This window comes from Oryctolagus cuniculus, chromosome 18 (genome assembly GCF_964237555.1).
Source record: "Oryctolagus cuniculus chromosome 18, mOryCun1.1, whole genome shotgun sequence".
In the NCBI taxonomy this organism is placed as follows: domain Eukaryota; kingdom Metazoa; phylum Chordata; class Mammalia; order Lagomorpha; family Leporidae; genus Oryctolagus; species Oryctolagus cuniculus.
Window position 1 is genome coordinate 6,414,085 of NC_091449.1, and position 26,984 is coordinate 6,441,068.

The 26,984-nt window shown below is 54.9% G+C and overlaps 1 protein-coding gene across 4 annotated transcripts in view; it reads left to right on the forward strand.

The window, feature by feature from the left end:
- The first annotated feature begins 670 nt into the window (after positions 1 to 670).
- PPP2R1A (protein phosphatase 2 scaffold subunit Aalpha) overlaps positions 671 to 26,984 on the forward strand; it is a 36,475-nt gene continuing 10,161 nt past the window's right edge. For 2 of the 4 annotated variants that reach the window (XM_070062936.1, XM_051836604.2), the window contains exons 1-6: positions 671 to 1,011; positions 13,335 to 13,425; positions 19,570 to 19,670; positions 24,187 to 24,419; positions 25,168 to 25,315; positions 25,422 to 25,577. In XM_070062936.1, the coding sequence (XP_069919037.1) occupies positions 934 to 1,011; positions 13,335 to 13,425; positions 19,570 to 19,670; positions 24,187 to 24,419; positions 25,168 to 25,315; positions 25,422 to 25,577 (807 nt within the window). In that variant the 5' untranslated portion in view covers positions 671 to 933. Of the gene's footprint in view, positions 1,012 to 2,938; positions 3,034 to 3,575; positions 3,678 to 5,657; positions 7,565 to 7,921; positions 13,426 to 19,569; positions 19,671 to 24,186; positions 24,420 to 25,167; positions 25,316 to 25,421; positions 25,578 to 26,984 lie in introns of those variants that run through there. The other 2 variants (XM_070062935.1, XM_070062937.1) reach the window with 2 other exon arrangements.

Below are 26,984 nucleotides of genomic sequence, written 5' to 3' on the forward strand. Positions count from 1 at the left end.
CGGCTCTGCGCGGGTGGCAGCGTGGGGGGCCCGGACGGCAGCACCCACGCCCCTCCCCAGCTTTGGGGGGCTAGCAGGGGTGGGTGAGGACGTCTGGAAGGGGGCTTCTGGGATACCCAGACCCAGCCCAGCCCTTCCAGCGGCCTGCCTCTCCCCCTCCCCACTCAGGGTGGTCCCGCGCCGCAGGGGGCCGTGGGCGGGGGCTGCGCGAAGGCCCAGGGACGCCCCCAGAGCAGAGGGAGGGAAGGGAGCTTGCTGCAGGCGTCTGACGGGTGAACGCGGGCGTCCACGGCCGGCCACGGGGCGGATGTCCCCAGATGCGGCCGGGGGCTCCCCAGGGGGCAAGGCCAACCGCCCTCCCGGCATAAGCCGAAGGTCCCTCCTGCCGCTCGCACGACGGTGTTGGGGATCAGCACGCCCGCCGGCGGAACCACCGCCGGACCAGCCCGAACCCGCACACCGGCCGGGTGGCCAGATGACGTCAGGCGCCACGACCGCACACGCGCAGAAGCGACCACCGAGCCTCGCCGAGAGGCAGGGGTCGCCTCCGCCCATTCTGGCCCCTTACTGGCTAGAAACGACTGCTCGTCACGGCCGTCGTTAGCGGCGACGTAGGCGGGGACAACCTTGGTCGCTAAGATACTCCGTACTTCCGCTTCCTCTCCCTCCCAGCCCCCGCTCCTCCGCTCCGGCAAGACCAATCTCGTTCATCCGCCCAATGGCAAATGGGCAGTGGGCGGGACTTCACTTGTTCGGACCAAAGAAACACGGGCTCGGCCCCGCAGAGCGCGCCCAATGACGGTGGGGCAGCCCCTGTGGAGTGGCTAGGGCGGCCCCACGCCCGCCTTTCCTCCTCCTCCCAGCACAGCCCCGCCCTACCCCGGTTTCAGCACAGCGCTGGCCGCAGTCTGACAGGAACGGGACGGAGCCAAAATGGCGGCGGCCGACGGCGACGACTCGCTCTACCCCATCGCGGTGCTCATAGACGAGCTCCGCAACGAGGACGTTCAGGTCCGGAGGCCCCAGGGGACGCGGGGAAGACGGGAAAGGGGACACCGGGGGTACGGGCGGCCCTCGCGGAAAGGGCTCAGCGTTCGCTGGGAGTGGCGGAAGGGGGCTGCGGCCAATCAGCGTGCAGCTCTCATCTCTCCAGGTCCCGGGACTCGATGAGACGGCGCCCTGGGTTGGGCGTCCACCTAGCGGAGGGGCGGGGGCCGGGGCGAACCTCGAGGGTCCCGGGCCTGCGGGTGCGCGCGCGGCGGCCCTGGCCCGGACAGCCGCGGCCCGGTGCGGGTCTGCAGGCTGCTTGCGGGAAGGGGAGTGGTGGCGGAGAGGGCTCGTGATTTTCAGCGGCCTCCGTGTGGCCTTCGGGGATGGGGTGGGCGCGTGACTTGCTCGGAGTGGGGGAGGGGCCGCCTGGTTGTTTTTTTTTTTTTTTTTTTTTCCTTTCTGGGTTTCGGCCACTGGACCCCTTGGGACTGAGAGGCGAAGGCTGCCGTCCCAGTTGCTCTGGCCTGGACCGGGTGGAGTTGTGGACTCCGCCTTGCCCTGCAATCTGGGGCGTGTGCGAAGCGCGCTGACCCCGCTGTCGCGTGAGCCGGGGTCGCCCTGCCGGGCTGCGTGCGAGGCCCCCTCCCACGCGCGGCGTGACCTTGTGCGGGGCGCTCCCTCGCCCTGCGTGGGCCTCCGTCTTCCGTGGAATGCGGGACGGCGATGATCCTGGCCTCCCTGGCTGTGTGAGGGATTGATGAGTAACGGAGGAAGGTGTCGGGCTGCTGAAATGGGCCCAGTAACTAGTCGGCTGTGATTAAGGCGGCGGTGACCGCGGTCTCATTTTCCCTTTCGGCCTCAGTTCCCGCCTTGGTAAAGCTGTGCGGGTTTCCTTGCACGAGGAAGCCTGCCGAGCTCCGTGGGTTGCAGGTGCTGGTGGCACCGGGCTGTGATTGTAGTCCCGGCCCTTGCACTCCTCACTGATGGAGATGGGCAAGTGAGTCCATCTCCGCAAGCCTTCGAGTGGGGCTGCTGTCTGGTCCACGTAGTGCTGATGTAGAATGCGTTTGACAGACACCTGCTGTGTCTCGGGGTGGTGCTGGGGGGGTAGCGGTAGTTCGGGTTGCTGTGCGGGAGACAGAACTCAGTGTCCGATGTTATTAACACGTGTAGGCAGTGTGGAAATAAAACAAGGGGCTGTGATTGTGAATCAGTAAGTATCTGGGGGGAGTCTGGGCGCTGGTGTGCAGCAGTCAACACACAGATAACAACTTCTGGCTTTGTTGACGCCCTAGTGAGGGAGACAATAAACCCCATGTTAAGTAAAACTTAACCCCGGACGGGGACGCCGCTTTAGAGAGGTCCGGGGAAGCCTTGCCAAGGAGCTGAGGTTTGGCAGACACCGGTGGAGACCAGGGAAGGAGCACAGCACGGGCAGAGTGGGGTGGGGATGCGTGGTAAGGAGGCCTGCAGGGAGGGTACAGACTGTTTTTGTTAAAAAGATTTATGTGTTTGAAAGGCAGTTAGAGAGCTTTTCCCTCTGCTGGTTCACTCTCCAGAGAGCTGCAGTGGTCAGGGCTGGGCCAGGCCAAAGCTGAGAGCCAAGAATTCTATCCATTCTCCCACGTGGGTGCAGGGACCCATCTGGGCCTTCTTCCTCTGCTTTCCCAGGCGCGTTAGCAGGGAGCCGGCTCGGAAGTGGAGCAGCTGGGACTTCCTCGGTGCTTACTTGGGCTGCTGGCATTCCAGGTGGTGCCCTGCTGCGCCACTGCGCTGGCCAGCTGAGGATGCAGATTTTGAGCGAAGGTGCTTCCAGAAAGAGAGGGGACACACGGGGGCTGTAGTTGTTAACTTAGGCGATTTTGCTCACCAGAAGACATTCGGCAACATCTGGCGAGGTTTCTGGTTGGGGTAACTAGAGGGTTGTTTCTGGTGTCTTGTAGGTGGAGGTCAGGTATGCAGCTGAACATCTTGCAGTGCCACAGGCAGAGACCTACCCTGTGGAGCTCACTCGCTTGTGCAGGCAGAGAGAAAGAGCAGATGGTGAGGAGTGCCGTGGAGACAAGTAAAACAGGGTGGGGTGGGGAGGCCTGGCCAGCGTGGCTGTGATCCGGGCTTCGCTGGAGTGGCTGAGCAAGCCTTGCGGAGGAGGTGAGATTTGAGTAGAGGGATGCAGGGAAGTAGCAGGCCCGTGGATACCTAGGGATAGCATTCCAGGCGGAGGAAATGAGTACAAAGGTCCTGGGCTGGTTTTGATGCTGGGAAATAAAGTTGAAGAGGAAGTGAAGTCCAGCCTTTGGAAGGACCTTGTCGGCCTCCGTTTAAGCCAGGGATTGGCTAACAGCCACCTGTGCCCTTTCCTGCTTTTCTAAATAGAGTGGTTGCTGTCTGTAAACTGAGATACGCCCATTCAGTTGTAGGTTGTCTGTGGCTGCTTTTTCTGTGCCGAAACCACCCAGTAGAGGAGTTGTTAGCAGATGGCCTGGTTCCCAGAGCCAAAGTACTTTGGTCCCTTGTAGGTAAGAACCGGCAACCCCTGACTACAGCTTCCCTGGTATCAGATTAGGGTGCTTGCTCTGCCCCAGGTGCTGGACAGACATCGGGCCTCAGTGTTTACGTGCTTGCTGACTTACATGCTGCTCTTACCGCCCTTCGGAGCAGGCCTTGTGCTTATCTACATCGCACAGGTGAGGAAGCCTGAGCTCAGGAACCAGAAGTAACACAGCTGCAGCCCTGCAGCTGAAAGGAAGTAGCTAGGACCAGAAGGCAGAACAGAACTTGGGGTGGGCCAGCGCCGTGCGGGCGGCATCCAGATGCTGGTGGGTCTGTGTCTTTAGTGAGACAGTTCAGGGTGCTGGAAAGCCTGGAGCCTTGATTCGCTTGTTCAGCAAGTATCCATCCAGCACCTTCTCTGTGGGGACCATGCGTTAGAGACCGGAAGTACAGCAGGGGGCAGACCTGCAAAGCTGCTCCTCTTGTGGGTTTCCATTCCAGGGAGGGGGACAGAAATAAATCTGTAATGTGATGTCAGTCGCAGTCGTCGCTAAGAAGGAAAGAGAGGCAGAGACGGGGACCGAGTGAGCGGAGCCTGCTGCACTGGATGGGGAGGTTAGGGAAGGCTGCCCGGAGGACACCTGCGAGCAAGGGCTGGAGTGAGGTGAAGGACGGACAGCACAGTGGCCGTCCCAGCCAAGGGGACTGTTGCTGCGAAGGCTGTGAGTGGACGTGACGAGGCCAGTGTGGCTGAAGCAGAGTGAATGGCCAGGCGGTGGGAAGTGAGGCCTAGGCTGGGAGGCCTGTGGTTCTGGATGGGGGTGAGGGTGGGGAGGGCACTGCAAGGCCTTACTAGGGGAACGTCCAGTGACCGATTCTGAAGGAGTCCTGTGACCGTGGGGTAGGAGCAGCAGGGCTGGTGCTAGCCGTGGGTGGAGCCAGGCTGTGTCAGGGAGGGCAGAGCCAGTTCGGTGTGATGCAGTGGGCGAGGTAGAGTTGAGGGGGACAGGTCGGAGCCCCAGTTGGCTCCCTGAGTGCCCTCGCAGCGGTACCTTTCCGTTTTGGGGCCCAGCCCCCAGCCTGCATCTGCCTGGTTGTGGAGGTGCAATGAAGCCGGCTGCCTCAGAGTGGGTGTTCAGTACTGGTGACCCCATTCCGTCGTCCCGATGGCTCACAGTTGGATCTTGGAAAAGTGAGGGAAGACGGTGGTGGTGGTGACATGAGTTCAGCCACAGAGTCACCGGATCCCCTAGTCCACTCCTCCCCCAAACCAGTGAGATGCACAGGCCTAACCGCGCTGTCCGGGGTGCTCGGGGCACCGTGCTTCTTGAAATGTGGTCAGCTGTTCAGAGGGCGGGTTTCAGAGTCACTCTCCACGCCTAGGGAAGACAGGGAGGAGTAATTTAGCAGCTGCTGGGGTGGTGAGGACAGGGCTGGTGCACGTACCGTGTTTACAGCTGCATGTACTCCGAGCCGTGGGGAGGTGGTGATGGAGTACAGGAGGCTTCTGACTGGTGTGCATGGCGTGTTTTACGCTGTTTCTTGGGTGTGTAGGGCAGAGGTTCTCAGCGTGGGGTGACGTCCCCCGGGGGGTTCAGCAGGCTCTCTGCTGTGAGGAGAGCCACTGACTTCCGTGGGTGAGGTCCTGGACATGCAGCACCCTGCAGTGCGCAGAGTCCCCAGCGCGAAGTGGCCCAGACGTCGGTAGTGCCGGGACTGAGACCCTGCTGTGGGCTGCGGAGTGTGCCGAGCGCTTTGTGTTGATTGAATCCTCACAAACGCTGTCTTAGATAGGTACGAATCTATTTCCATCAACATTTTTTTAGAAGATGTGTTTGTTTGAAAGGCAGAGTTACAGAGAGGAAAGAGAGGTGTTCCGGCTGCTGGTTCACCTCCCAAATGACTGCAGTGGCCAGGGCTGGGCCGAGCTGAAGGGAGGAGCCCAGCACCCCATTGGGCCTCTGCATGGGGGGCAGGGACTAAGCCCTTGGGCCGTCTTGCACTGCTTTCCCAGTGCATCAGCGGGAGCTGCAGGTGGGAGGGAACCGGTGCTTGCAGGCGGTGGCCAACTCTAAGGATGCTGGCCCCATTACCATCTTTACTTGTCAGATTTCAGACAAAAGTAGAGAAAATAGTGTCTGACACCCAGACTTAGCAATTTTTTCAAGATTTTTTTTTTTTTTTTTTTTTTTTTTTTTTGACAGGCAGAGTGGACAGTGAGAGAGAGAGACAGAGAGAGAAAGGTCTTCCTTTGCCGTTGGTTCACCCTCCAATGGCCGCCGCTGCAGCCGGCGCACCGCGCTGATCCTGGCAGGAGCCAGGAGCCAGGTGCTTTTCCTGGTCTCCCATGGGGTGCAGGGCCCAAGCACCTGGGCCATCCTCCACTGCACTCCCTGGCCATAGCAGAGAGCTGGCCTGGAAGAGGGGCAACCGGGACAGAATCCGGCGCCCCAACCGGGACTAGAACCCGGTGTGCCGGCGCCGCAAGGTGGAGGATTAGCCTATTGAGCCACGGCGCCGGCCAATTTTTTCAAGATTTTGCCACAGTTGTTCTTTACCCCCCCCCCCTTCTTTTTTGCTGAGGTATTTTTAAGATCAGTCCATATCAGACTGTTTCTCCTGCATTATTCAGTCCCCACTTCCAAACCAACAGACATTTTTATCTGTGCAGCCATTTTCCCAGCTAACAGGGTAACAGCAGCTCCCCGGCATTGTCCAGGACTCACTTTCCCTGACTGTCTCAATCTGACTTGGTTTCAGTCTTCAGTCTGGAATCCCTGCTGTCACACAGCCTAGTAAGTGACAAAGTGAAGTTTAACCAGGGGTATGGGCTTCGGGCACAGCCTCCGAGGAGACGAGACAGGTCTGGAGGTGATGAGAAGAGGCAGGGCCTTAGGTGGAGGCCGCCAGGGTTTGAATCCTGGTCTGGCCACTTTACAAGTGACTCACGCTTCTGGGCCTTGGTTTTCTTATTCAACGAAGAAAGGGTGGAAAGCACCCATCAGGCTTTAAGAATTAGACAAGGTAAACTAGGTAATGACAAGCCACTTCTTTTTTTTTTTTTTTTTTTTTGACAGGTAGAGTTAGACAGAGAGACAGAGAGAAAGGTCTTCCCTCCTGTTGGTTCACCCTCCAAATGGCTTCCATGGCCGGCGCACTGCACCATTCCGAAGCCAGGTGCCTCCTCCTGGTCTCCCATGCAAGTGCAGGGCCCAAAGCACCTGGGCCACCCTTCACTGCCTTCCTGGGCCACAGCAGAGAGCTGGACTGGAAGAGGAGCAAGTGGGACTAGAACCGGGGGTGCCAGCGCCGCAGGCGGAGGATTAGCCTAGTGAGCCGTGGCGCCGGCATCAAGCCACTTCTAACAGCGGTGGGGAGCATGTTCGCGAAATCATCTGGTCAGACTCTGCAAAGAAACTGCAGGCAGAACTTGAAATTCAATAATTACAGCAGGCTGATTTTTAGGTTGAGAATTTTGTATGGCCCATGGCCCTTGGCAGGAGAAAGGTTGCCCAGTCCTGGTCTCAGACAGCAGCGTGCCCCTGTCTGCGTCCTAGAGCGTGGACATACGGGTGTTTTCTGAGAGCTTGCAGACAAGGAGGGGCAGAGGACAGTGGTGAGGGACGCAGGGTCACGTCCACGCTCTGCCACACGTGCACTGATGACCTGTGTTCCTCCCTCTCTGCCTTAGTTTCCCCGCTGGCAAAACAAATACAAAGTGCTGTCTGCCCCTTAGGTTTACTGGGAGAGAGAACCTGTGTGAGGTGCCTGAACACAGTGAACACTCCAAGCAGTACTTGGGCTTTAAGACCGTCTAAAATTATCTGCATATCTCTGTGTGTGTTTTTATTTATTTATTTTTTGATGAGAATTAGATTCTTGTTTAGGAGTAGTTGGTAACGGTCCTATTCCTCCCTCCTGGAGACAAGTTGCCTTGGAGGAGTGGGGACAGACACCTTGATCAATAAGTACGATGCCGGGGAAGCTGTGAGGGCTGCTGCTTGGTTTCCCAGGGGGTGGGGAAATTACTTGGGCTTTTCCTGTTTCAGTTCACGTTCCTTCTGGTTAAGAAATGCACGAAGCCGGCGCCGTGGCTCAATAGGCTAATCCTCCACCTTGCGGCGCCGGCACACCGGGTTCTAGTCCCGGTTGGGGCGCCGGATTCTGTCCCGGTTGCCCCTCTTCCAGGCCAGCTCTCTGCTATGGCCAGGGAGTGCAGTGGAGGATGGCCCAGGTGCTTGGGCCCTGCACCCCATGGGAGACCAGGAAAAGCACCTGGCTCCTGGCTCCTGCCAGGATCAGCGCGGTGCGCCGGCCGCAGCGGCGGCCATTGGAGGGTGAACCAACGGCAAAGGAAGACCTTTCTCTCTCTGTCTCTCTCTCTCACTGTCCACTCTGCCTGTCAAAAAAAAAAAAAAAAAAAAAAGAAATGCACGAGAACTGATAACGACTGACACTGGAGCGCTTGCTGTGGCCGGCGGTGCCTGCATTCCTGGATCGATCACCCCAGCAATCCTGAAGCAGGCCTTTGCAGTTCCCATTTCACAGTGGGGAAGCGGAAGCTGAGATGCCCAGGACTTGTCTGGGGACTCTATCTGGTACCTGGGAAGGCAGGTTATGTGCTCATCCATTATTCTTAAAAAACAAGGGCTTCAGAAATAGAGCCCATGACGGCCACACTGGCGTCCAGCCTTGGTGAATTCTGTCAGGTGGGTGCTGGCTTTCCCACTCAGTGCACCTACATCCAGATTCGTTTCATTAGCAATGTGGTCTTTGAAGGCGTGAGGATGGAAGCATGGGCTGGAGGACTTCGTAGGGTGGAGAGACGCCGTCCTCACTGAATGGAGAGGGTGTCGTCAAGCACGCATTATACCCCGGCCACTTCAGCTGCAGGTCATGTGCAACAGTGCGTTATACCCTCCCCCCCACTTCAGCTGCAGGTCATGCAACAGTAACAGTTGGGAGTGTATTCCTCCAGATACTTTTTTTCTCTGACGTCTGTAAAAACCCCAAGCACCATGCATTTATTGGGTACTTGCTCTGTGCCAGGCACTGTCCTGTGTTCTTGGGACGAAGCCCTGGTGACGTGCATACTCCAGCAGAGAGGGAGAAGCAGTAAGCGAAAATGATGCGTGTCAGCCAGTGATGGAGTCGGGTGCACACGGTGATGGTGGAGCAGACCTGAGGAGGCCCTGAGAAGGGCCACCTGGGGAGGAGGCAGCAGGGTGAGGAAACAGCAGGGGCAAAGACCTGGGCTCTGTTTTTGGCAGCTGTCAAGGAAACCACTGTGACAGGCACCCAAGGAGCAAGGGGTGGTGAGAACAGATCCGTCCCCAGGGGCCAGATCACATCGGGCCTTGGAGGCCAGAGTGAGGCCTTTGGCTCTTATTCTGCCTGGAAGGAGGACGTGCTGTGTGTGTGGTCGTACAGACCGTGTTCCCGCCAGAGAAGGCTCTCTGGATCGAGTGGGAGGGGCCTCACGAGCAGAGGGGGTTTCTGCAGGTTCATGTGCCCATCAGCAGGCTGTATGCACAGGGCTCCTGGAGACTCTGGCAAGCCCAGTTCAGGGTGGGAGACCGTATGGGTGAGCTGTTGCAAGTGCTTGGTGGGGGCCCATTTGGGGGACAGTGAAGGTCACTTAACTAATGCTACTAACACTGATTGTATCAGGAATGTTCCAGAGAACCCCAGGAGTCGTTTAAGCAAGTAAAGGTTCCCGCTGCCCCTTTTCCTTACGAGTTCAGCAGCTCAAGGATATCCCAGAACTGTATCAGAGCACGCCACTCTGTTGACGGCCACAGCCTCTGCTGTCCTTGTAAGCAGGGCCAGCCTAGGACTCAGCTTGTTCTTGCCCTTGTCCGTTTTATCTAGGAGGAAAATCTTTCCTGGAAGCTGCTCAGGTGTCTCTGTCCAGAACCAGGTCAGCTGAGTGAGTGGGGATTAAGTTTGGTTGTAAACGATAGGAAAACTCTAAATAACAGGGGCTTAAATAGCTTGACGTTTATTTCTGACCAATGACCAAAGGGTCTGATGGCTGCCCGAGCTGCTGAGGCACTCCAGGGGGTGGGGCACCAGGCCCTCACCCTTGTTTTCTGCTTGCATGGCCTCCACTCTCCCCTCTTCGTCCCAGGTCACGTGTAACATTTCCATTTGGATTTTACTGGTCAGAGGTTCCTCTCCTAGTCACATCCAGATGCAGAGGTGATTTGGGAATGTCTTCTGGGGGCCATGGACACAACTGAAAACACCAGGGTTGTGAGCAGCAGGATGGCGCAGTGCAGGGGCTCTTAACCTGGGCTCCGCTCTGATTCCTGGGCAGCTGCAGGCATTTACATGGGAAAAGCAGCATCTTTCATTTACACCAGGGTTTAGCTTCTTTCTGTTGTGGATTGGTGTCACAGCAACAGATTACAAACAGTGTCACCAGTGGAAGTCAGGGCTGTGTTCATAACTCTTCCAGCTGTTTTTCATGTCTTCTGGTGTTGCTTATGCTGAGATCTGTTTCCAAATTGTGATCATTAGTAGTCCTGCTAAGAGGGTCCATGACAACTCACCACAAAAAGAAACAAAGCAAATACGAAGCCATGGCATTGGCCAAGTTCTGGCTCAGCCACTTAGGTGCTTTTGCTTTGTGCCATGAGACAGGTGACCCTTCGCTTCCCTATCAGGGTCATGAGGATCAAACAAGAGAAAACATTGAAGCACCACTTGCAACAGGGTCTGGAGCGTAATGAGGGCTTTGGAAATTGTTGCTGCCATTGTGACTGAGATAGGAGGGGGAAGACCCTTCTTGATAACCTGAACGAAAAGCCGGATGCCGACCGCAGGGTGAGGGTGCCACCGCCTCTGTTACCGTCTCTCCCTGGCACTGTACTCATGATACAGGGGTCGGACCCACCCTCGGTGAGCCCATTTCATAGATGAGAACATGGAGACTCAGAAAGGTGCAAAGATTGTTCAGGATCCAACCACTACCATGTAAACAGCTTAGCTTTGAACTCGGGCCTTGTAGCTCCAAATTTCTCAGGCATCCTCAGTGCCATCTGCCTGAAGAAACAGTGACATTCTTTTTTTTTTTTTTTTAAGATTTATTTATTTACTTGAGAGGCATAGTTAAAACAGAGAGAGGGAGAGACACAGAGAGAGTCTTTCATCCAGTGGTTCACTCCCCACATGGCTGCAGTGGCTAGAGTTGGGCCAGGCTGAAGTCAGGAACCAGAGTCTTCTTCCAGGTCTCCCACGTGGGTGCAGGGGCCCAAGCACGTGGGCCATCTTCTGCTGCCTTCCCAGGTACATTAACAGGGAGCTGGATCAGAAGTACAGCAGCCAGGACTAGAACCGGCACCATATGGGATGCCATATCCGCTGCAGGCGGCAGCTTAACCTACTAAACCACAGCGCTGGCCCCAGTGACATTCTTATTGAAACCCAAACTAGAATCTCCAAGGGCAACAGTGAAGAAATGGGCTGGTTCTCTTGGACACTGTTCCCGAGTGACAGTATGATGTTGAAATTGAGTCAGACTGCCTGGTGTTGGCTGTGGCTCCATTGCTTTCCACCAAATGATGTCTTATGTGTATTAACATCCACACCTGTGACATGGGGACTCCAGTCACAGTACCTTGGAGTATGGTGCCAAGGGATTATCTATGGCCAGTACATGGTAAACACTCAATAAATGTTCAGTTGTTGCTGGCATAGTGATTATGGTTGTGATTGTGGCTGTTTGCTGTCACCATCTCTAGCGTGGCTCTGGCTCATGTGTGCTCTTGCCCATGGCCCAGCTGAGAGAGCACAGAGATCCAGCTTGGAGAAATCAAAGAGGAAAGAAAGCGGCCAGCTAGGTCAGCCTGCTGTGCAGTACTTGATTGTGAAAACTTCCAGAGAACATTGGAAGACTAGTTGAGGGTCAGCCAGATGCAGCCAGCTGGCGGGCCATGTTCACTGCCTGCTTTTGCCAGTGAAGTTTTGTTGGAATAGAGCCAAGCCCGTTGATTTACTTAGTCTCCTGTGGCTGCCTTTGTGCTGTGAGGGCTGTTAAGTAGCTGGGACAGCAGCCATGTGGTCTGCAGAGCTGAAAAGATTGCCCAGCTGTTTGTAGAGCCAGCTCTCCTGCCCTCGGGGCTGATGTGGGGAGCACCCAGGTACTCGCCACCAGACCCACCACATGGTAGGGTGGTGTAGTTTTTTAATCTCCCAGTGGATCCAGCTTTGTGTTTTATTTTTGGTTCAAAGTAAGCTTACATCTTGAGGTTCTCTTACTCCCAGAGATGAGCGTGAGCTTGAAGAGGTTCAGGAAGCCCAGTGAAGCTGTGTGAAAGTTGTGCTGTGCATGTTTCTGAGGTGAGACCACCACGGTATTCCATCAGATTCCCACCATCGGCTGTGTCAGAGAACACGGCTCACTCAGGACTCAGTCATCTCCCAGTTGGGTGGGGTCCAGGAAAAGAACAGGCCAAGGGCACCTGCTCATCGTGTCACCCCAGGAAGAGGATTCCCCTGTGTCACCAACAGTCACTTGCTCCTCAGCGAGACTGCTCCCCCTCTCACACACGTGATCTCCTCACATCCCTCTACAGCCCTGGGAGCTGGGCGGCGGAGGTGCCGCCACTGGGAGCGTCTCAGGGTCAGCTCTGCAGTCAGAGCAGGGGTGGACCTCCAGCTGTGACCATGCTCCCTTCAGGGGCTGTCTTTATGTCTCTGAGCCTCAGTCTCCACTACTATCTGTGCTTTCCTCCCCAGGGTGGAGAGGCTCACTGAGGTCCTAACACGTAAATGCTTAATTCTGTAGGGCCGCCACAAACAGCACAGGCCCGTTGGCTTGAAGCAGCAGAAATGTGTTGTCTCTCCGTTCTGGAGGACAGAGTCTGAGATCCAGGTGTGTGCAGGGCTGGTTCCTCTGGGGGTCCTGGGGGAGATCCTAACAGAGTCGGAGATCCTGTGCAGGGCTGGTTCCTTTGGGGGTTCTGGGGGAGATCTTTTGGGTACTCCCTAACTTCTGGTGGCTCCGAGGGAGATCCTCTCTGTGCCGGCAGTTTGAGGTTCATCACCCTGATCTCTCGCGCCATCTTCACGTGGTCTTCCTGTCTGTGTGTCTCTGTCTTGAGGGACTCTGTTGGATCAGGGGCCAGCACTCAGGTCGGGGTGATCTCAGGTGAATGCACTGGGGTTAGGACTGGGGCATGCCTTTCGGGGCCACCAGTGAACCCACTGTGCTGGGGGCCGTCCTGTTTCAGAGTGAGGTTGTCATAACAGTGTTTGCTCTGACAGCCCTGGGTATACATCCTTGATTCTTGCCGTCTTGGCTCTGTGACCCTGAGCAGGACCTTTGCTCCCTGGTCCTGCGTGCATCTGTGTGAAGTAGGACTTGGAGTGAGTCTGGCCTCTTGGGGGACTTGTGAGCACTAAATGAGCTTCTGGAGGTGAGCGCTTAGGCTGGCGCCTGGCGCGGAGGAAGCGTGCGAGCTGTGGCTGTTGCTGTGCTGTTCAAGTGTGGTGTCGGGTACGAGACGGTGCAGCGTGCAGAGAAGGGCTTAAAGCAGAGGGAGGAGAGGGAGGTTGGGGGAAGCAGGCTGGAATCTGACACAGAGCGGTGTTGGGAAATGCGACTGATTAGGCGCCAGCTCTGTAAGACACAAAGGACACTTTCGCTTTTGTTACTGCTGCCTCTTTGGTGGTCATTGTTAAATGATTTCATTCTCAGGCAGAGTCACTTGGTAGGTGTTTTCAAGTTACTGTTAAGCGTCTTTATACATGCCTAGCAAGGCTTTGAGGGGAACTGGATCTACGGCTGTGGGAACTCCCTTGAATCTGGGATTGCTAACATCTTCCCCCCTTTCTTGTTCTCTCAGCTTCGCCTCAACAGCATCAAGAAACTGTCCACCATCGCGTTGGCCCTCGGGGTTGAAAGGACCCGAAGTGAGCTCCTGCCCTTCCTTACAGGTAATAAAATGTGGACTCCCAGAGTGCACTGGAGTGAGGACTGCTGGGGAGTGGTTCCTGCTAGACAGGAGAGGGGCCTGGCTGTGGATTCAACAGATCTGCCCAGTGTCTGACACTGTGGGATGGGGGCAGGGATTCAGAGGACAAGTACAGTCCTGCTCGGAGAGGATGATCTGGAATCATCGAGGCAGGCATGGGTAAAGGGGTCTGAAGGCAGAGCCAGGTTAGAGTTGCAGTTCCAGCAGTTGGCAGCTAGGGATTTCAGGTGAGTTACTCCACTGTTCCCTAGATTTTCCGCCAGAAAAACAGGGTAGTGACCCGTGCTCTGTTGTGTTAGTTTTAAGTGTTGGTAGTAATTGCTGCACTTACTATGCTGCCTACCATGTGCCAGGCAGTGTTGTAAACTTTCTCTGTGATGATTGAGTTTACTTGCATAGTGCTGAGACTGCCAGTTAATGTCACAGCAGTGCCTTAAGGCAGGTAATCTGTCCCCATTTGTAGACGAGGGAAGGAGGAGTGGAGAGGTAAAGTGAAATAATTTGCCTGAGGTCACTGTAGGGATATTTATCTAGTCAGACATTATGGCTGTAAGTTGAGTTTGGTTGGTTAAGGACGAGTAGCACAGACTACTTGATTTCAAATCCAATCTCTATGACTTTATAGGTATGTGACCTTGGACAAGGTATTTCACGTGTACCTGCCACAGATTCTTGGTGGTTAGCAGTGGGTGTGATGGTATAACTTAATGTGAGGATTTAGTAAGAATCCTATGAAGTGCTTCTGGTACCCAGTGTGTGGTCAGTGTGGTTTGTTAGCTACTGGGCTGTCACTGAGCACTCTTAAGGTGTATGTAACACACCTAGTATGTCTGAGTGGACCACCATTGACTGCAAGTCCTCTGTTACCACTTTTCTCATCACTACTTCCCAATTACAATCACAGCTGAAGGTTTACTGTGTGTTGCCCTGACAGACCTCTTCTGTATCTAATCATCTTACTGGATCCAGTGATGATCCCGTGGGATAGAGAGGCCAGGATCGTGGCCCCTCCCCTTGTTTGCCATGTGGGGAAATTGAGGCCTAGGGAGCTGCGTCGACTTTGCCACAGTGGGGCAGCTGGTGGCTGAGGGCCATAGGAGTAGGTGTCTGCACACGTGACCCTGAACAGGTTGCCCCAAACCAAATGGCTTCCACTGATGAACTGCTGGAAAGACAGAAAGCCTTAGCGTGCTGAGACGGGGCATCTTCTGGACGAGAAGGGGTGGTCTGGCAGGATCATAAAGTGGCCGAAGGTTGTAGAGAAGACAGATTGGAGAAACGTGGGTTTGAAACAAGCCATGGGTGTGATAGCAGCCTGCTGGGAAACCTCTGGTAGGCCACTTCACCTGTTCGCCTTGTTCCCTTATCAGCAAAGTGTACCAGAGAACCTGACTCACAGCTTGGCAGGAAGGTGAAGTGCACCACACGCAGTCTGGTCCATAAAAGTGCTCAGTGTTTGCTGCTGGTGGGGAAGGCAGCCCCGTGCGGGAGATTGGCCTGGGTTCATAGCAAGTGCGGTGATTGTCTATGTTGAGGAATGTATAAAGAGCTGTCGGCGAGGTGGGCAATGGTGGATTGGGTCTTGCTGGCCTGGAGCACCAAGTGGAGCAGTTAGATGAACCCCCGCTGTGCGGCAGGGCAGCCATCGTAAATAGCAGCTAGAGGGCAGGGTGCATGCGATACAGAAAGTAAACCTGGTGCTTGCAGAATTTGTGGGGAGGGGGTGAGATGGACTAGAAAAGGGCAGAGGCAGGAAGCCTGCTCGGCGAGGAGTGGAGACCCCGGGGTCGAGGTGCCAGGGGTCAGCCCAGCCTTGGTGTGCATTGTTGAAGTGGGACTAACCATACAGGGTGTGTTAGGAGCATTGTGAAGGGTCAGTGAGTGTTATTTTTTCTGTACTGCGGAACCACTGACTGTGTTACAGTAGTCCAGCTGGGAGGAACTGGTTTGGGGGTAGTGGGGGCAGAGTCGTGTGGGAGCCATAAGATTGAAGAGGAGCCAGTGATTCAGAGATTGCTTTGAGCTTTTGGAATCCCAAGTAAAGTCTGTTTTCTCTGCTTTGGGCATCAGGCTAATGGCAAGTATTCAAAATAGCAAGTGCAGGATACAGTGTCTTTCCAAAAAGATAATACTGTTTCAGACAGAAAAGACTGAAACCCCTACTGAGCTCACACCTGCAAAACATTCAGAATCAATTTTATGAGGGGGAAATTACTGTGTTGTATTGGTTTGCTAGGGATAAAATACTACAGACTGAGTGACTAAAACGATAGAAATTGATTGTATTTTCTCACACTTCAGAGGAGGCTGGAATTCCGAGACCGTGTGGGCAGGTTTACTCTCTCGATCAAGGTGCTGGCAGGGTCGATTTCCCCTGTGTGTCCCGTGGCCTGTGGATGGTGCTTTGTTCTCACATGATGGTGTCTCTCTGTGTTCACCCCTACTGTCTCTCTGCCTGTGCCAGTCTCCTAGTCTTACGAGGACACTAGGCAGACATTAAAGGTCTCATCTCCAGCTACAGCCACACTCTAAATTACCAGGATGTTTCAATGTGGGGCAGGAGTCACAATTCAGCCCGTAACAAATGTACTGTCCCAACACTGTTAGTAATTCTGATCATCTGTGGGCAGATTCCATAGCAGATTAAGTCACTTATGTGTCTACATTAAGATTATAGATACAGGGTTGGTGCCATGGCGCAGTAGGTTAATCCTCCGCCTGCAGTGCCAGCATCCCATATGGGCGCCAGTTCTAGTCCCGGCTGTTCCTCTTCCAGTCCAGTTTTCTGCTGGCCTGAGAAAACAGTAGAAGATGGCCCAAGTCCTTGGGCCCCTGCATCCATGTGGGAGACCCAGAAGAAGCTAAGCTCTAGCTCCTGGCTTCAGATTGGCGCAGCTCCAGCCATTGTGGCCATTTGGGGAGTGAACCAGTGGATGGAAGACCTTTGTCTCTGCCTCTCCCTCTCACTGTCTATAACTCTACCTCTCAAATATATAAATAAAATCCTTTAAAAAAAAAAAAAAAGATTGTAGAAGAGTCTGTCATTTAAAGACTCTGGTAAATTCTGATGAACAGTGCCTCCGAATTCCCAGATTTGCCCTTGTGGTTTGTTCCAGAGGCCTCCAAGTGCAAGTGTCCTGAGTCTGAGGAGGGTGGTTCGAGAGCTGCCCTTAACTTTGCCATGACATTTCCACGATCAGAAAGGAAGAGTGTTTCCTGTTTGAAAGTCTGGGTTCATTAGGCTGATTCACAGTACAATTAATTCATTCTTTATAGTAGGCTATAAAGTTATTTATTTGCTTTGAGAGCAAGAGAAAACAAGCAGCAGCTCCTATCCATTTGCTCACTCCCAAAATGCCTGCAGAGGTCCCAGGCTTGGGGCCAGGAACTCCGTCTCGGTCTCCCACGTGGGTGGCCAGGAGCCCAGTTCCTTGAAGCCTCACTGCTGACTCCCACCGTCTGCACTGACGGGAAGCTGGAGTGGAGCATGGAGCCAGGCAGGTAACACAGGCACTCTGCAGAGGATGCTGTCCTCCCAGCGGGCAGCATGAGACCCCAGCACGCAGTTGAAGTGTGTTTATTCTGTAGTATATGATGCCTGTCCACTATTCGCTGTATGCTGGCCTGCAGACAGAACAAACCAAAGTGTCTGTTCTCAGAGCTTCCACTCCAGCTGAGAGACCGGCACTGTAATAGGTAGTGTGTGATAAGGCCTGAGAGAAGTGAAGTGCGAGTGATCATCAGCAGTGTTAAACTGCGTAGGGCTTGACTTCATGGGGGGATGACCGTGACAGGGACCCCCGCTGCACGGGATCCTGGGGGGAGGTGGGTGTATATTCAGCACGTTGGGAGAACAGCGGTCAGGTGGCTGCAGGTTGTTAAACTGCGCAGGGCTTGACTTCATGGGGGGATGACCGTGACAGGGACCCCCGCTGCACGGGATCCTGGGGAGAGGTGGGTGTATATTCAGCATGTTGGGAGAACAGCGGTCAGGTGGCTGCAGGTTGTTAAACTGCGCAGGGCTTGACTTCATAGGGGGATGACCATGACAGGGACCCCCGCTGCACGGGATCCTTGGGGGAGGTGGGTGTGTATTCAGCATGTTGGGAGAACAGCGGTCAGGTGGCTGCAGGTTGAACCCAGCTGTTGAGGGAGAGTGAAGAAGGTAACACGTGAGTTGAAGAGGCCGTGGTGACCACAGCCTGAGACACAGAGTCCTGACAGGTGAAATCTGAATTTTGGTCCATCAGGAAGATAGAGATGAAGGAGTGCCATGATTTGTTTAGTGCCTGAAGAGTGACTGGGTCCCGGAGGAGAGCGGATGGATTGAGGGCAGGAGTGGCAGCAGGAAACCCAGTTAGGAAGCTGTCGCCTTCCACGGCTGAGACATGGTGATGATGAGGGCAGTGGAAGGGTTGGCAGGCCTGGCTCGGGAGGGAGGGGTGTGCAGAGCTTGGGGGCAGAGGCGTGGGCCTGTGTAAACTGGAGGGGTAGCAGGAGGAAGCCCTGCCGGTTCCCTCCCACAGGTCTGATTCCGGAACTTAGCTTGCTCACCTGGTCTGAACTAGAGGAGGCGGAGTTGGAAGAGCTGAGCCCATGAATATTCACGAGCTCTCCAGGAGCCAGACAGAGAAAGCAAGGAGGGTGATCCTAACTGAGAGCCAGGGCCTCTGAGGCCGGGGAGGAGCCACACTGCCGCAAGGTCAAGGTCGCGTGCTGAGCTCTCCCCAGAAGCATCCGCTGCCCTCTGTCCTGTGAAGTGAGGAAAGCCCTGCTGTGATTTGGGCGGTGAGGAAACAGGCCCACGGGAGTGAGGGGCTGCTGCACGAGTGTGCAGCAGAGCAAGTGTGTTTTTTTCTTCTTACAATTTATTTTATTTTATTTGAAACGCAGAGTCACAGAGAGAGAGGGCAATACAGAAAGAGAGAGAGAGAGACCTTCCACCCACTGGTTTACTCCCCAAATGGATGCAGTGGCCCAGGCTGGACCAGGCCAAAGCCAGGAGCCAGGAGCTGCATCCAGGTCTCCTACATGGGTGCAGGGGCCCAGGCACTTGGGCCATCCTCCGCTGCTTTCCTAGACATATTAGCAGGGAACTGGATCAGAAGTGGAGCAGCCAGGACTCCAACTGGCACCCATATGGGATGTCAGCATTGTAGGCAGCAGTTTAATGTGCTACACCACAACGCTGACCCCTAGAACAAGATTTGAACCGAACTCAAGTTGCGAACCTACCTCACAACTGAGAAGGTTATGATAAGGAAGTGACCCAGGAATTGATGACACAAACACACCTGCCCTACCCCCATACACCCTTTTAGCCAGAGCATGGTGACATGGCCATGCTAGTTGCAGTGGGAAATGTAGCTCACAGATGCTAGGGATGTTGGCTACGAAGGTCAGGCAGTCTCCCCAACTTGGGAAGAATAGGCCAGGGCTTGAGGAGAGAGGCCTTCAGGTTCAGGCATTAGGACAAAGCAGCTTTGCCTTAACGTGATCAATCATTGTTGGGGAAAATGTGAACAGAGCTCCGACTACAGCTCGGCACAGAGAGGAGCCAGGTCTGGCAGGTGATCGTCCCCTGTGATAAGAGCTCTGGTCGGGGTGGCCGAGCGGGAGGGGAGAAGAGCTGACTTGGTCTGCAGAGCGTCCTGGACAGCTTCTGAGAACCGCTAGTTACCCAGGTCTGGAAAGACACTGAAGAGTGTCTTGGGCAGAAGAGAAAGATGTTCCCGACTGAGGGAACAGCGCTGAGGGTAAAGGCTAGACCAGAACAGCTCCTCCTCCATGCTCCGCGCTTCGTGCATGCCGTCTCATTTGCTGCCTACTGGGACACGTCACCAGTGTCAGGGACAGAAGCTGGGCATGGAGTGGTGGTGTCACTTGCCCAGTGCCCACACCTGGCGAGGGGCAGAGGTGGGACTTGGGGCTCAGTCATCTGACCGAGCACGTGCGTTGGTCTCTGTGCTGCCCGGGTGGAAGGTGGGGAGGTCGCAGGAGCTGGCAGCGTGAGGAAGCTGAGTGGAGGGCACCTCTCTGAGCTGGGTTGCTGAGGGGTTGGGGTCAGCATGGCGTGGCGCTGTAACCGAGTCTCTTTGTCCCACAGACACCATCTACGATGAGGATGAGGTCCTCTTGGCTCTGGCGGAACAGCTGGGAACCTTCACCACACTGGTGGGAGGCCCAGAGTATGTGCACTGCCTCCTGGTGAGTCTTGAACGCAGAGAACGCCTCTCGTGTTCCCTCTCATTGGGGTCAAACCTGTAGTCCTGCAGTCCAGGGCAGGGGCGGGAGGGTGTAGAAGAGGCTGAGGGTTCCCCCCATCACTTTAATCCAGCAGGCCGTTAGTGACACTTGATGCCCTGGTGCTAGAACACCACGTGTAGGGCTTTGGGTTCATGGGTAGGCTGGGTTCTGCCACTTATTTGCTGTGCACTGTCCTCTTCCAAAGTGCTGTCCCTCCCATGTGTGGTTGGGTTACAGAACCGTAGCCCAGTGCTGGACACACTGTGTACTGACAGACGTTATGTGATGTCACGTCCGCCCTGTGGGCTGGGGCGTGCCCTCGTTAATGAGCCACCTGGAGGGTGCGAGGGCGTGCATCTCATCGAGGTTACATCACTAGTGAGTGGCAGAGCAGGGACTTCAGGTCTGTCCCTTTGCCTTCCCCCGAGTCCCCACCCCACTGCCTGCCTCATGTCCCTGTGCTGGGTGACGACTGGGGACACACAGGTGGGTCAGACAGCAGTAACTGCTGCTGGGGAGATGAGGGAGAACACCCGTGTCCAGCAGGGAAATACTCTGGTTTTCAGTGGTGCTCAGAGCCGAGGCCACGGTGGCAGCCTGTGTCCCCAGGAGGTCTGTTCTTGTCTGCCACGTTTTCGTACTTGGGCATCTGCACTGCTGTCGCATCAGCAGCCTTTCCTCCTTTGGGTGTATAAAATAGCAGCGCTGTTTATAGTTGCTGCAGTGTTAGTTTGAGGCAGTATTAGGTTGAGCAGCATTAAGTGTGAAGAAGCTTGGTAATGACCATTAAATTCTGGTATTCTGTGCATGTGTGTATAATCTCCGTACATACAAAATTCCTGTAAATAAGATCGTTTCATTCATTGTCCAGAGCAGGGGCGTGAGGTCCGCGGGTCAGCAGGAGTGGGGCCCTTTAGCTCCATGCACTGTGCAGCCCCTGGCCCTGTCAGCGTGTCTGAGGAGAGAACACGTTGCTTTCAGTAGCTGCTCAGAGGACTCAGGGGCGGCTTGGTTTAGCACCCTAGGGCTCCCACGAGGAGCTCGGACCTGCAGACAGTAGGAGCTCAGGCTTGCTGTGGAGCTTGGGGCTGGAGCCCGGGGATCCCTCTCCTACCTGTCAGTGTCGCCTCAGACGTTCTCAGTGGGGAAAACCCCAATTGACCCACTCTTCCTTTTGGGAAGCAGTCTCCTGTGACCTGTGGGACTGATACCCGTGACATTCGCTTCAGCCAGCAGACCGCGTCGAGGCCCTTTGTGAGCTGGGCAGTGTGGGAACCCAGAGGCAAGTCAGACCAGAATAACGGCCCCCTTCCAAGTGCCTTGTGCACGGTGTGTGCTGGTCTTAGCCCCATTCCTTGGCTGAGGACTCTGAGGCACAGGCTGGCTTAAGTGGACTGTGCGAGCTGGGAGGAGCTGAGTCCAGATCCGCCCGTGATTCGTAACTACTCCACCTGCCCTCGAAGAGTTCTCGGTTGCTCCACAGGCTGATGAGAGCTGTGAGTAAGGGAAGAGAACCCTTAGGACCAGAGGCCCAGGCTGGTCGAGATGGGAGGGGAAGCTGTCAAGGGCGCTTCCTGGAGGAGGTGGCAGTTAACCTGGATTTTGACAGGTTATGAGCAGTGGAAAATGCTGTGGTGCAGTTTGTTCATTCTACAGACATGAAGCAAAGGCGGCAGGCTGGAGGAGCCCAGAGGTGTCAGACCTGCTCCTGGCCTTCATTCTCTGCAGTAAGAAATGGAGTCAGTTGTACAGGAACCTTGTAGCTCAAGGATTGCTCCTGGTCAGAGGCTGCCCTGAGTAGTGAACACTCTGACTCCCCTCTCAAGGTTTCCAGAGAGTCCCACCTTGCCCGCTCCCTTGTGTGGTCTCCAGGTTGAAAACACCTGCTGTCCCGACTTCACAGAGAGGCTTCTGTGTCCTGGGCCCTGCCCTCGGAGAGTCCATCCTAGGCTGGGTGTCCTGGTGACCCTGCTGTGGGTGGTCCAGGGACTGCACTTTGAGGACCACTCCATGCCTTCTGTGTGCATGCCCGGGTGGTAGAGAAGCAGAGGCGAAATCCCTGGGGCAGCCCTGGGACACCACACCCACTCTCACCTGAGCCCCTCCTGCACTTGAAACCCTTGGTAGTGAGGTCCTCTGACAGAGACCACGTATTGTGGCCCACTGCTCACAGTTTTTCTCTTGGATAGTTTTTTTTTAGAGATGTATGTATTTACTTGAAGGGCGGAGTTACACAGAGGCAGAGACAGAGAGAGAGGAGTCTTCCATCTGCTGGTTCACTCCCCAGATGGCCACACTGGCTGGAGCTGTGCTGATCCGAAGCCAGGAGCCAGGAGCTTCTTCTGGGTCTTTCACGCTGGTGCAGGGGCCCAATGACTCCTGCTCGGGCCATCTTCTGCTTTCCCAGGCCATAGCAGAGAGCTGGATCAGAAGTAGAGCAGCTGGGACTTGAACTGGCGCCCATATGGGACACCAGCACTGCAGGCAGCAACTTTACCTGCTATTCCACAGTGCTGGCCCCCTCTTGGATAATTTATTTCCACCCTTTAAAAACTGGGTTTTGGGGCCGGTGCTGTGGTGCAGCGGGTTAAAGCCCTGGCCTGCAGCGCTTGCATTCCATTTGGGCACCGGTTCGAGTGCCGGCTGGTCGTCCTCTTCCAACGCAGCTTTCTGCTATGACCTAGGAAGATGGCCCAAGTCCTTGGAACCCTGCATCCGTGTGGGAGACTCGGAAGAAGCTCCTGGCTTCTGGCTTCGGATCAGCTCGGCTCCTGCCATTGCAGTCATTTGGGGAATGAACCAGCAGAATGGAAGACCTCTCTCTGTAACTCTGTCTTTCAAATAAATAAAAATTTTTAAAAAATGGGTTTTAAAAAAATTCTTTAAATTTTTTTTATCATGTCAAAATTTAGCTAAAATCTATCATTTTAACCAGTTTTAAGTTGTATAATTCTGTGGTGTTAAATACATTCACATTGTTGTGTGCTATCACCACCATGCATCTCCAGAACTCTTCTCTGTGTTCCAACTGAAACTGCACACCCATTAAACACCGACTCCCCTTCTCCTCCCCCTCTCCCTAGGCCCTGCTCACCTCCATTGCACTGTCTGTCTTTGTCGGTTTGAATACTAGGTACCTCCTATAAGTAGAGTCATAGAATAATTGTCCTTTGTGGCTACTTTTTTGTTAAGATTTATTTGAAAGAGAGATCTTCTACCTACTGATTTACTCTCCAGATGACTGCATCAGCTGGAGCTGGGCCAGGCTGAAGCCAGGAGGCTGGAACTCCAGCTGGGTCTCTAATGTGGGTGCAGGGGCCCAAGTTCTCGGGCCGTCCTCCTCTGCCGTCCCAGATGCATTAGCAGGGAGCTGGATTGGAAGCGGGGCAGCCAAGACTGACATGGGATGCTGGTGGCAGCTTAGCTGCTAGGCCACAGTGCCAGCTCCCTGCTTTATTTACCATAGCATCTTTAGTCTCCACCCATGCTGTTGCATGTGTTAAAGGAAGCTTTTTGCATATGGCACTGGGCTTATTTTGCTACTTCTGGAAAACGAGATTTGCTTTTTAAAGCGGCTCCACCGTGATAACTGTTGATGGAACTGGGAAGCAGCTGTCCTCCCTGGACCAAATGTCCTGCTGTGCGCCACTAGCCCTGCTTCTCTCTGTTGTCACCACTCTGTCACCTTTGCTCATTGCTTTACTGTTACCTGGCTAGGCACTGGAGGCATTCCCATTGTACCTTCTTTCTGCCTTAAATACCTCCCCAGCCAAGCTGGATTTCAGACCAGAGCCCTGCACAACTTTAGTTGAACATTGTAGCATAAATTGAGTCTCCATTAGGTCAGGAATTGCTGCATTCCTGCCCTATGCTAGGAGCCCTGCTGGGCTTTGGGGCAAAGTGGGCAGCCAGTCAGATGTCCCCGCCCCCCAGAATCTCCGGTAACACACCAGTAAGCAGTTACCCAGGGCCCCAGAGTCACGTGAGATCTTGTTACAGTCAGCAGAACTGTGTTAGAGGCCAGACTGCGGAGCCTCTGAGCCAAGTGAGTGGGTTTAGGTCCTGACTTGAAGTTGTTCCTGGCTTGGGCAAAGTGCTCAGCTTGTCTTTGCCTCACTGTCCTCTTTGAAGTGAGGACGCTAAAGGGACCTGCTTCCTGAGATCCTGTGAGCTGAACCAGCCCTGGGGGCTGTGACATGGTGGCCCTGCTTTGAGCGTGGGGTAGAGGTTCCCGTCAGCATCAGTGATGAGTCGTGCACTTAGAGAAGCCAAGGGTAGACAGGCCTCTCCTCAGGAAACGGCACACGTACAAAGGTTTATGAGGAGCTGAGAGCTTTCACGGAAGGCTGGGTGAAGGCTGGCACGGAGTGATTGGGGATCTGCAGGGAGATGCACCAGGAGGGAGCACGGTCTGGGTGGGAGTCCAGGACCACGTGTGGTGGGGAGCGAGTGTGTGATGGTCTCCTTCTCCTCACAGCCACCCCTGGAGTCACTGGCCACGGTGGAGGAGACGGTGGTGCGGGACAAGGCGGTGGAGTCCCTGCGGGCCATCTCACACGAGCACTCGCCCTCCGACCTGGAGGCCCACTTCGTGCCACTGGTGAAGAGGCTGGCGGGCGGCGACTGGTTCACCTCCCGCACCTCCGCCTGTGGCCTCTTCTCTGTCTGCTACCCCCGCGTGTCCAGTGCCGTCAAGGCGGAACTTCGACAGTAAGTCCTGCTCTTGCCCCATGGAAGCCCTGGCCCTCCCACCGCTGAGCTTGGTTCCCTTCCTTAAAGCCTCAGCCCCTTTAGGTCCGCCCTGGCTCACTTGCCCGGAGTGCTCCCAGCTCCCACTCCACCTCACCGGTCCCCAGAGAGGCGTGCCCTTGGGGGTGTGGCATCAACCCTGGCTCTGTCTCAGTGGGAGTGCCTTCTTCCCATTTTAATAAAATGAGCACATGAAGTGATTTGGATGGAATCTGGCACACAAAACACTCAACCAGTGATGTCTGGTGTTACCTTGGGCCAACCCTAGGTCACAGCCTTTGGCACATGTGCCATCTCCATGTCAGGCCTACCCAGGTCTCTCCCAGGATCTTGAACCTCAGGCCCAGGCCCTGAACTGTCACTCACTCCAGAGTTTTGGTTTCCAGTGGGACCTGTGTGCTGAGTTACCTCCCTTTACCCATGCGTGTCCAGCAGCTGTGTTTAAGGATAGCCTCTCGGTTTGACTTAGGGCAGCACTTCCGGTTTGGCAGTTTTCTGATTGTTACCTGGTAGCATTATTATGTGCTGGAAGGCTGCTGAGTGTCTCACACATGCTACCTGATTTAACCTGACGGCTCTGTGGGGTAGGTGCTGCTGCTCACAGCTCCACCCAGCAAAGCCAGGACCCTAGAGGCACCTTGCCACTCTGCTGCCTGCTGCCTTGGAATTCCCAGGGTTTCCCCCTCCTGAGTTCTGCCTGCAATCCCAGGTATTTCCGGAACCTGTGCTCAGACGACACCCCCATGGTGCGGCGGGCCGCAGCCTCCAAGCTGGGGGAGTTCGCCAAGGTGCTGGAGCTAGACAATGTCAAGAGTGAGATCATCCCCATGTTCTCCAACCTGGCCTCTGACGAGCAGGTGAGCTCTGTTCCCTGGCCCTCCCCTCTGGCCGACCGTGCACTCAGAGGGACTCCCAGGGCTCAGCAGGGCCTCTGCTGCCCTCCCTGTGCCCTGATCTCCCCAGGACTCGGTGCGGCTGTTGGCAGTGGAGGCGTGCGTGAACATTGCCCAGCTCCTGCCCCAGGAGGACCTGGAGGCCTTGGTGATGCCCACCCTGCGCCAGGCTGCTGAGGACAAGTCCTGGCGTGTCCGCTACATGGTGGCAGACAAGTTCACAGAGGTAAGTGAGAGGCCGTGGACATTGTCCCACAGGTGGGGACCCTGAGGCCCTCAGAGGGCCAGGGGCAGGGCTGGGTAAAGGAGCTGAGCCAGTGGAATCATCAAGTGTTTAAGCAGTGACATCTCTGTGATCATCCAGTTGGATCTCATTGCATTTGCCAGCCCTGGTTAATTTATGTGACAGCTTAAATTCCTGCTGAAAATTCTGGAGCTATGTTCAGACCCAGGGAAGAGCCACCAGAGCAGAGAAGGGAACGGGTAGCCTGTGGAGAGCGTTCCTGCCCTAGTAGAGCTTTTTCCTTCTCTCTCTTTTTTTTTTTCTTTTTACAGTTTTATTTATTTATTTGAGTGTTAGAGTTACAGAGAGAGAGGGGGAGTCAGAGAGGAGAGAGATCTTCATCTGCTAGTTCACTCCGCAAATGGCCTCAGTGACCAGGGCTGGGCCAGGCTGAAGCCAGGAGCTTCATCTGGGTCTCCTACTTGGATGCAGGGGCCCAAACACTAGGGCTGTCTTCTGCTGCTTTTCCAGACACACTAGGAGGGAGCTGGATCAGAAGTAGAACAGCCAGGACTCTAGCCAGCACCTATATGGGATACCAGCACTGCAGATGGTGGCTTAACCTGCTACACCATAACACCGACCTCACTTTTCCTCCTCTTACAAAAGAGAGTCTCTGACTCTCCCAGGGCAGTGCTCAAACATGTTTGGGGAGCAGCAGGTCTTTGAGCTCTGAGGGGTGCAGTGAATTCACCACATTCCTGGCCTTCAGGGGCAGGTGTTATACAGGGGAAGGTCAACTCAAGGGAACTTTATTAGTAAAGTGGGGGCCGGTTCTGTGGTGCAGCTGGTAAAGCTGCCACCTACAGTGCCGGCATCCCACATGGGCGCTGGTTCGAGTCCTGACTGCTCCACTTCCGATCCAGCTTCCGCTATGGCCTGGGAAAGCAGTAGAAGATGGCCCAAGTGCTTGGGCCCCTGCACCCTCATATGGAATTTTCCACTTGTATCACATTGTGCTCAAAAAGCTTTGAATTTTGGAACATTCTGGATTTTGGGATTAGAGTTATTCAACTTAACTTGTGCTTCTGTTAACTGATCTTAAAAAAATAGAAACAAATATAAATCAAAAAGTAAGGGAGTAGGAATTGTGGCTCAGCAGGTTAAGCCACTGCTTGGGATGCCTGCTTCCATAACAGAGGACCTAGTTCAACTCCTGGCTACTCTGTGCTTCTGATCTAGCTTCCCGCTACCTGGCAGGTAGCAGATGATAGCCCAAGGACTTGGGTCCCTGCCACCCATGTGGAGACTTGGATGGAGTTCCTGGCTTTGTCCTGTCCAAACCCCAGCTCTTGGGGACATCTGGATGAGCCAACAGATGAAAGATCTCTTTCTCCCTCTCTGTGTGTG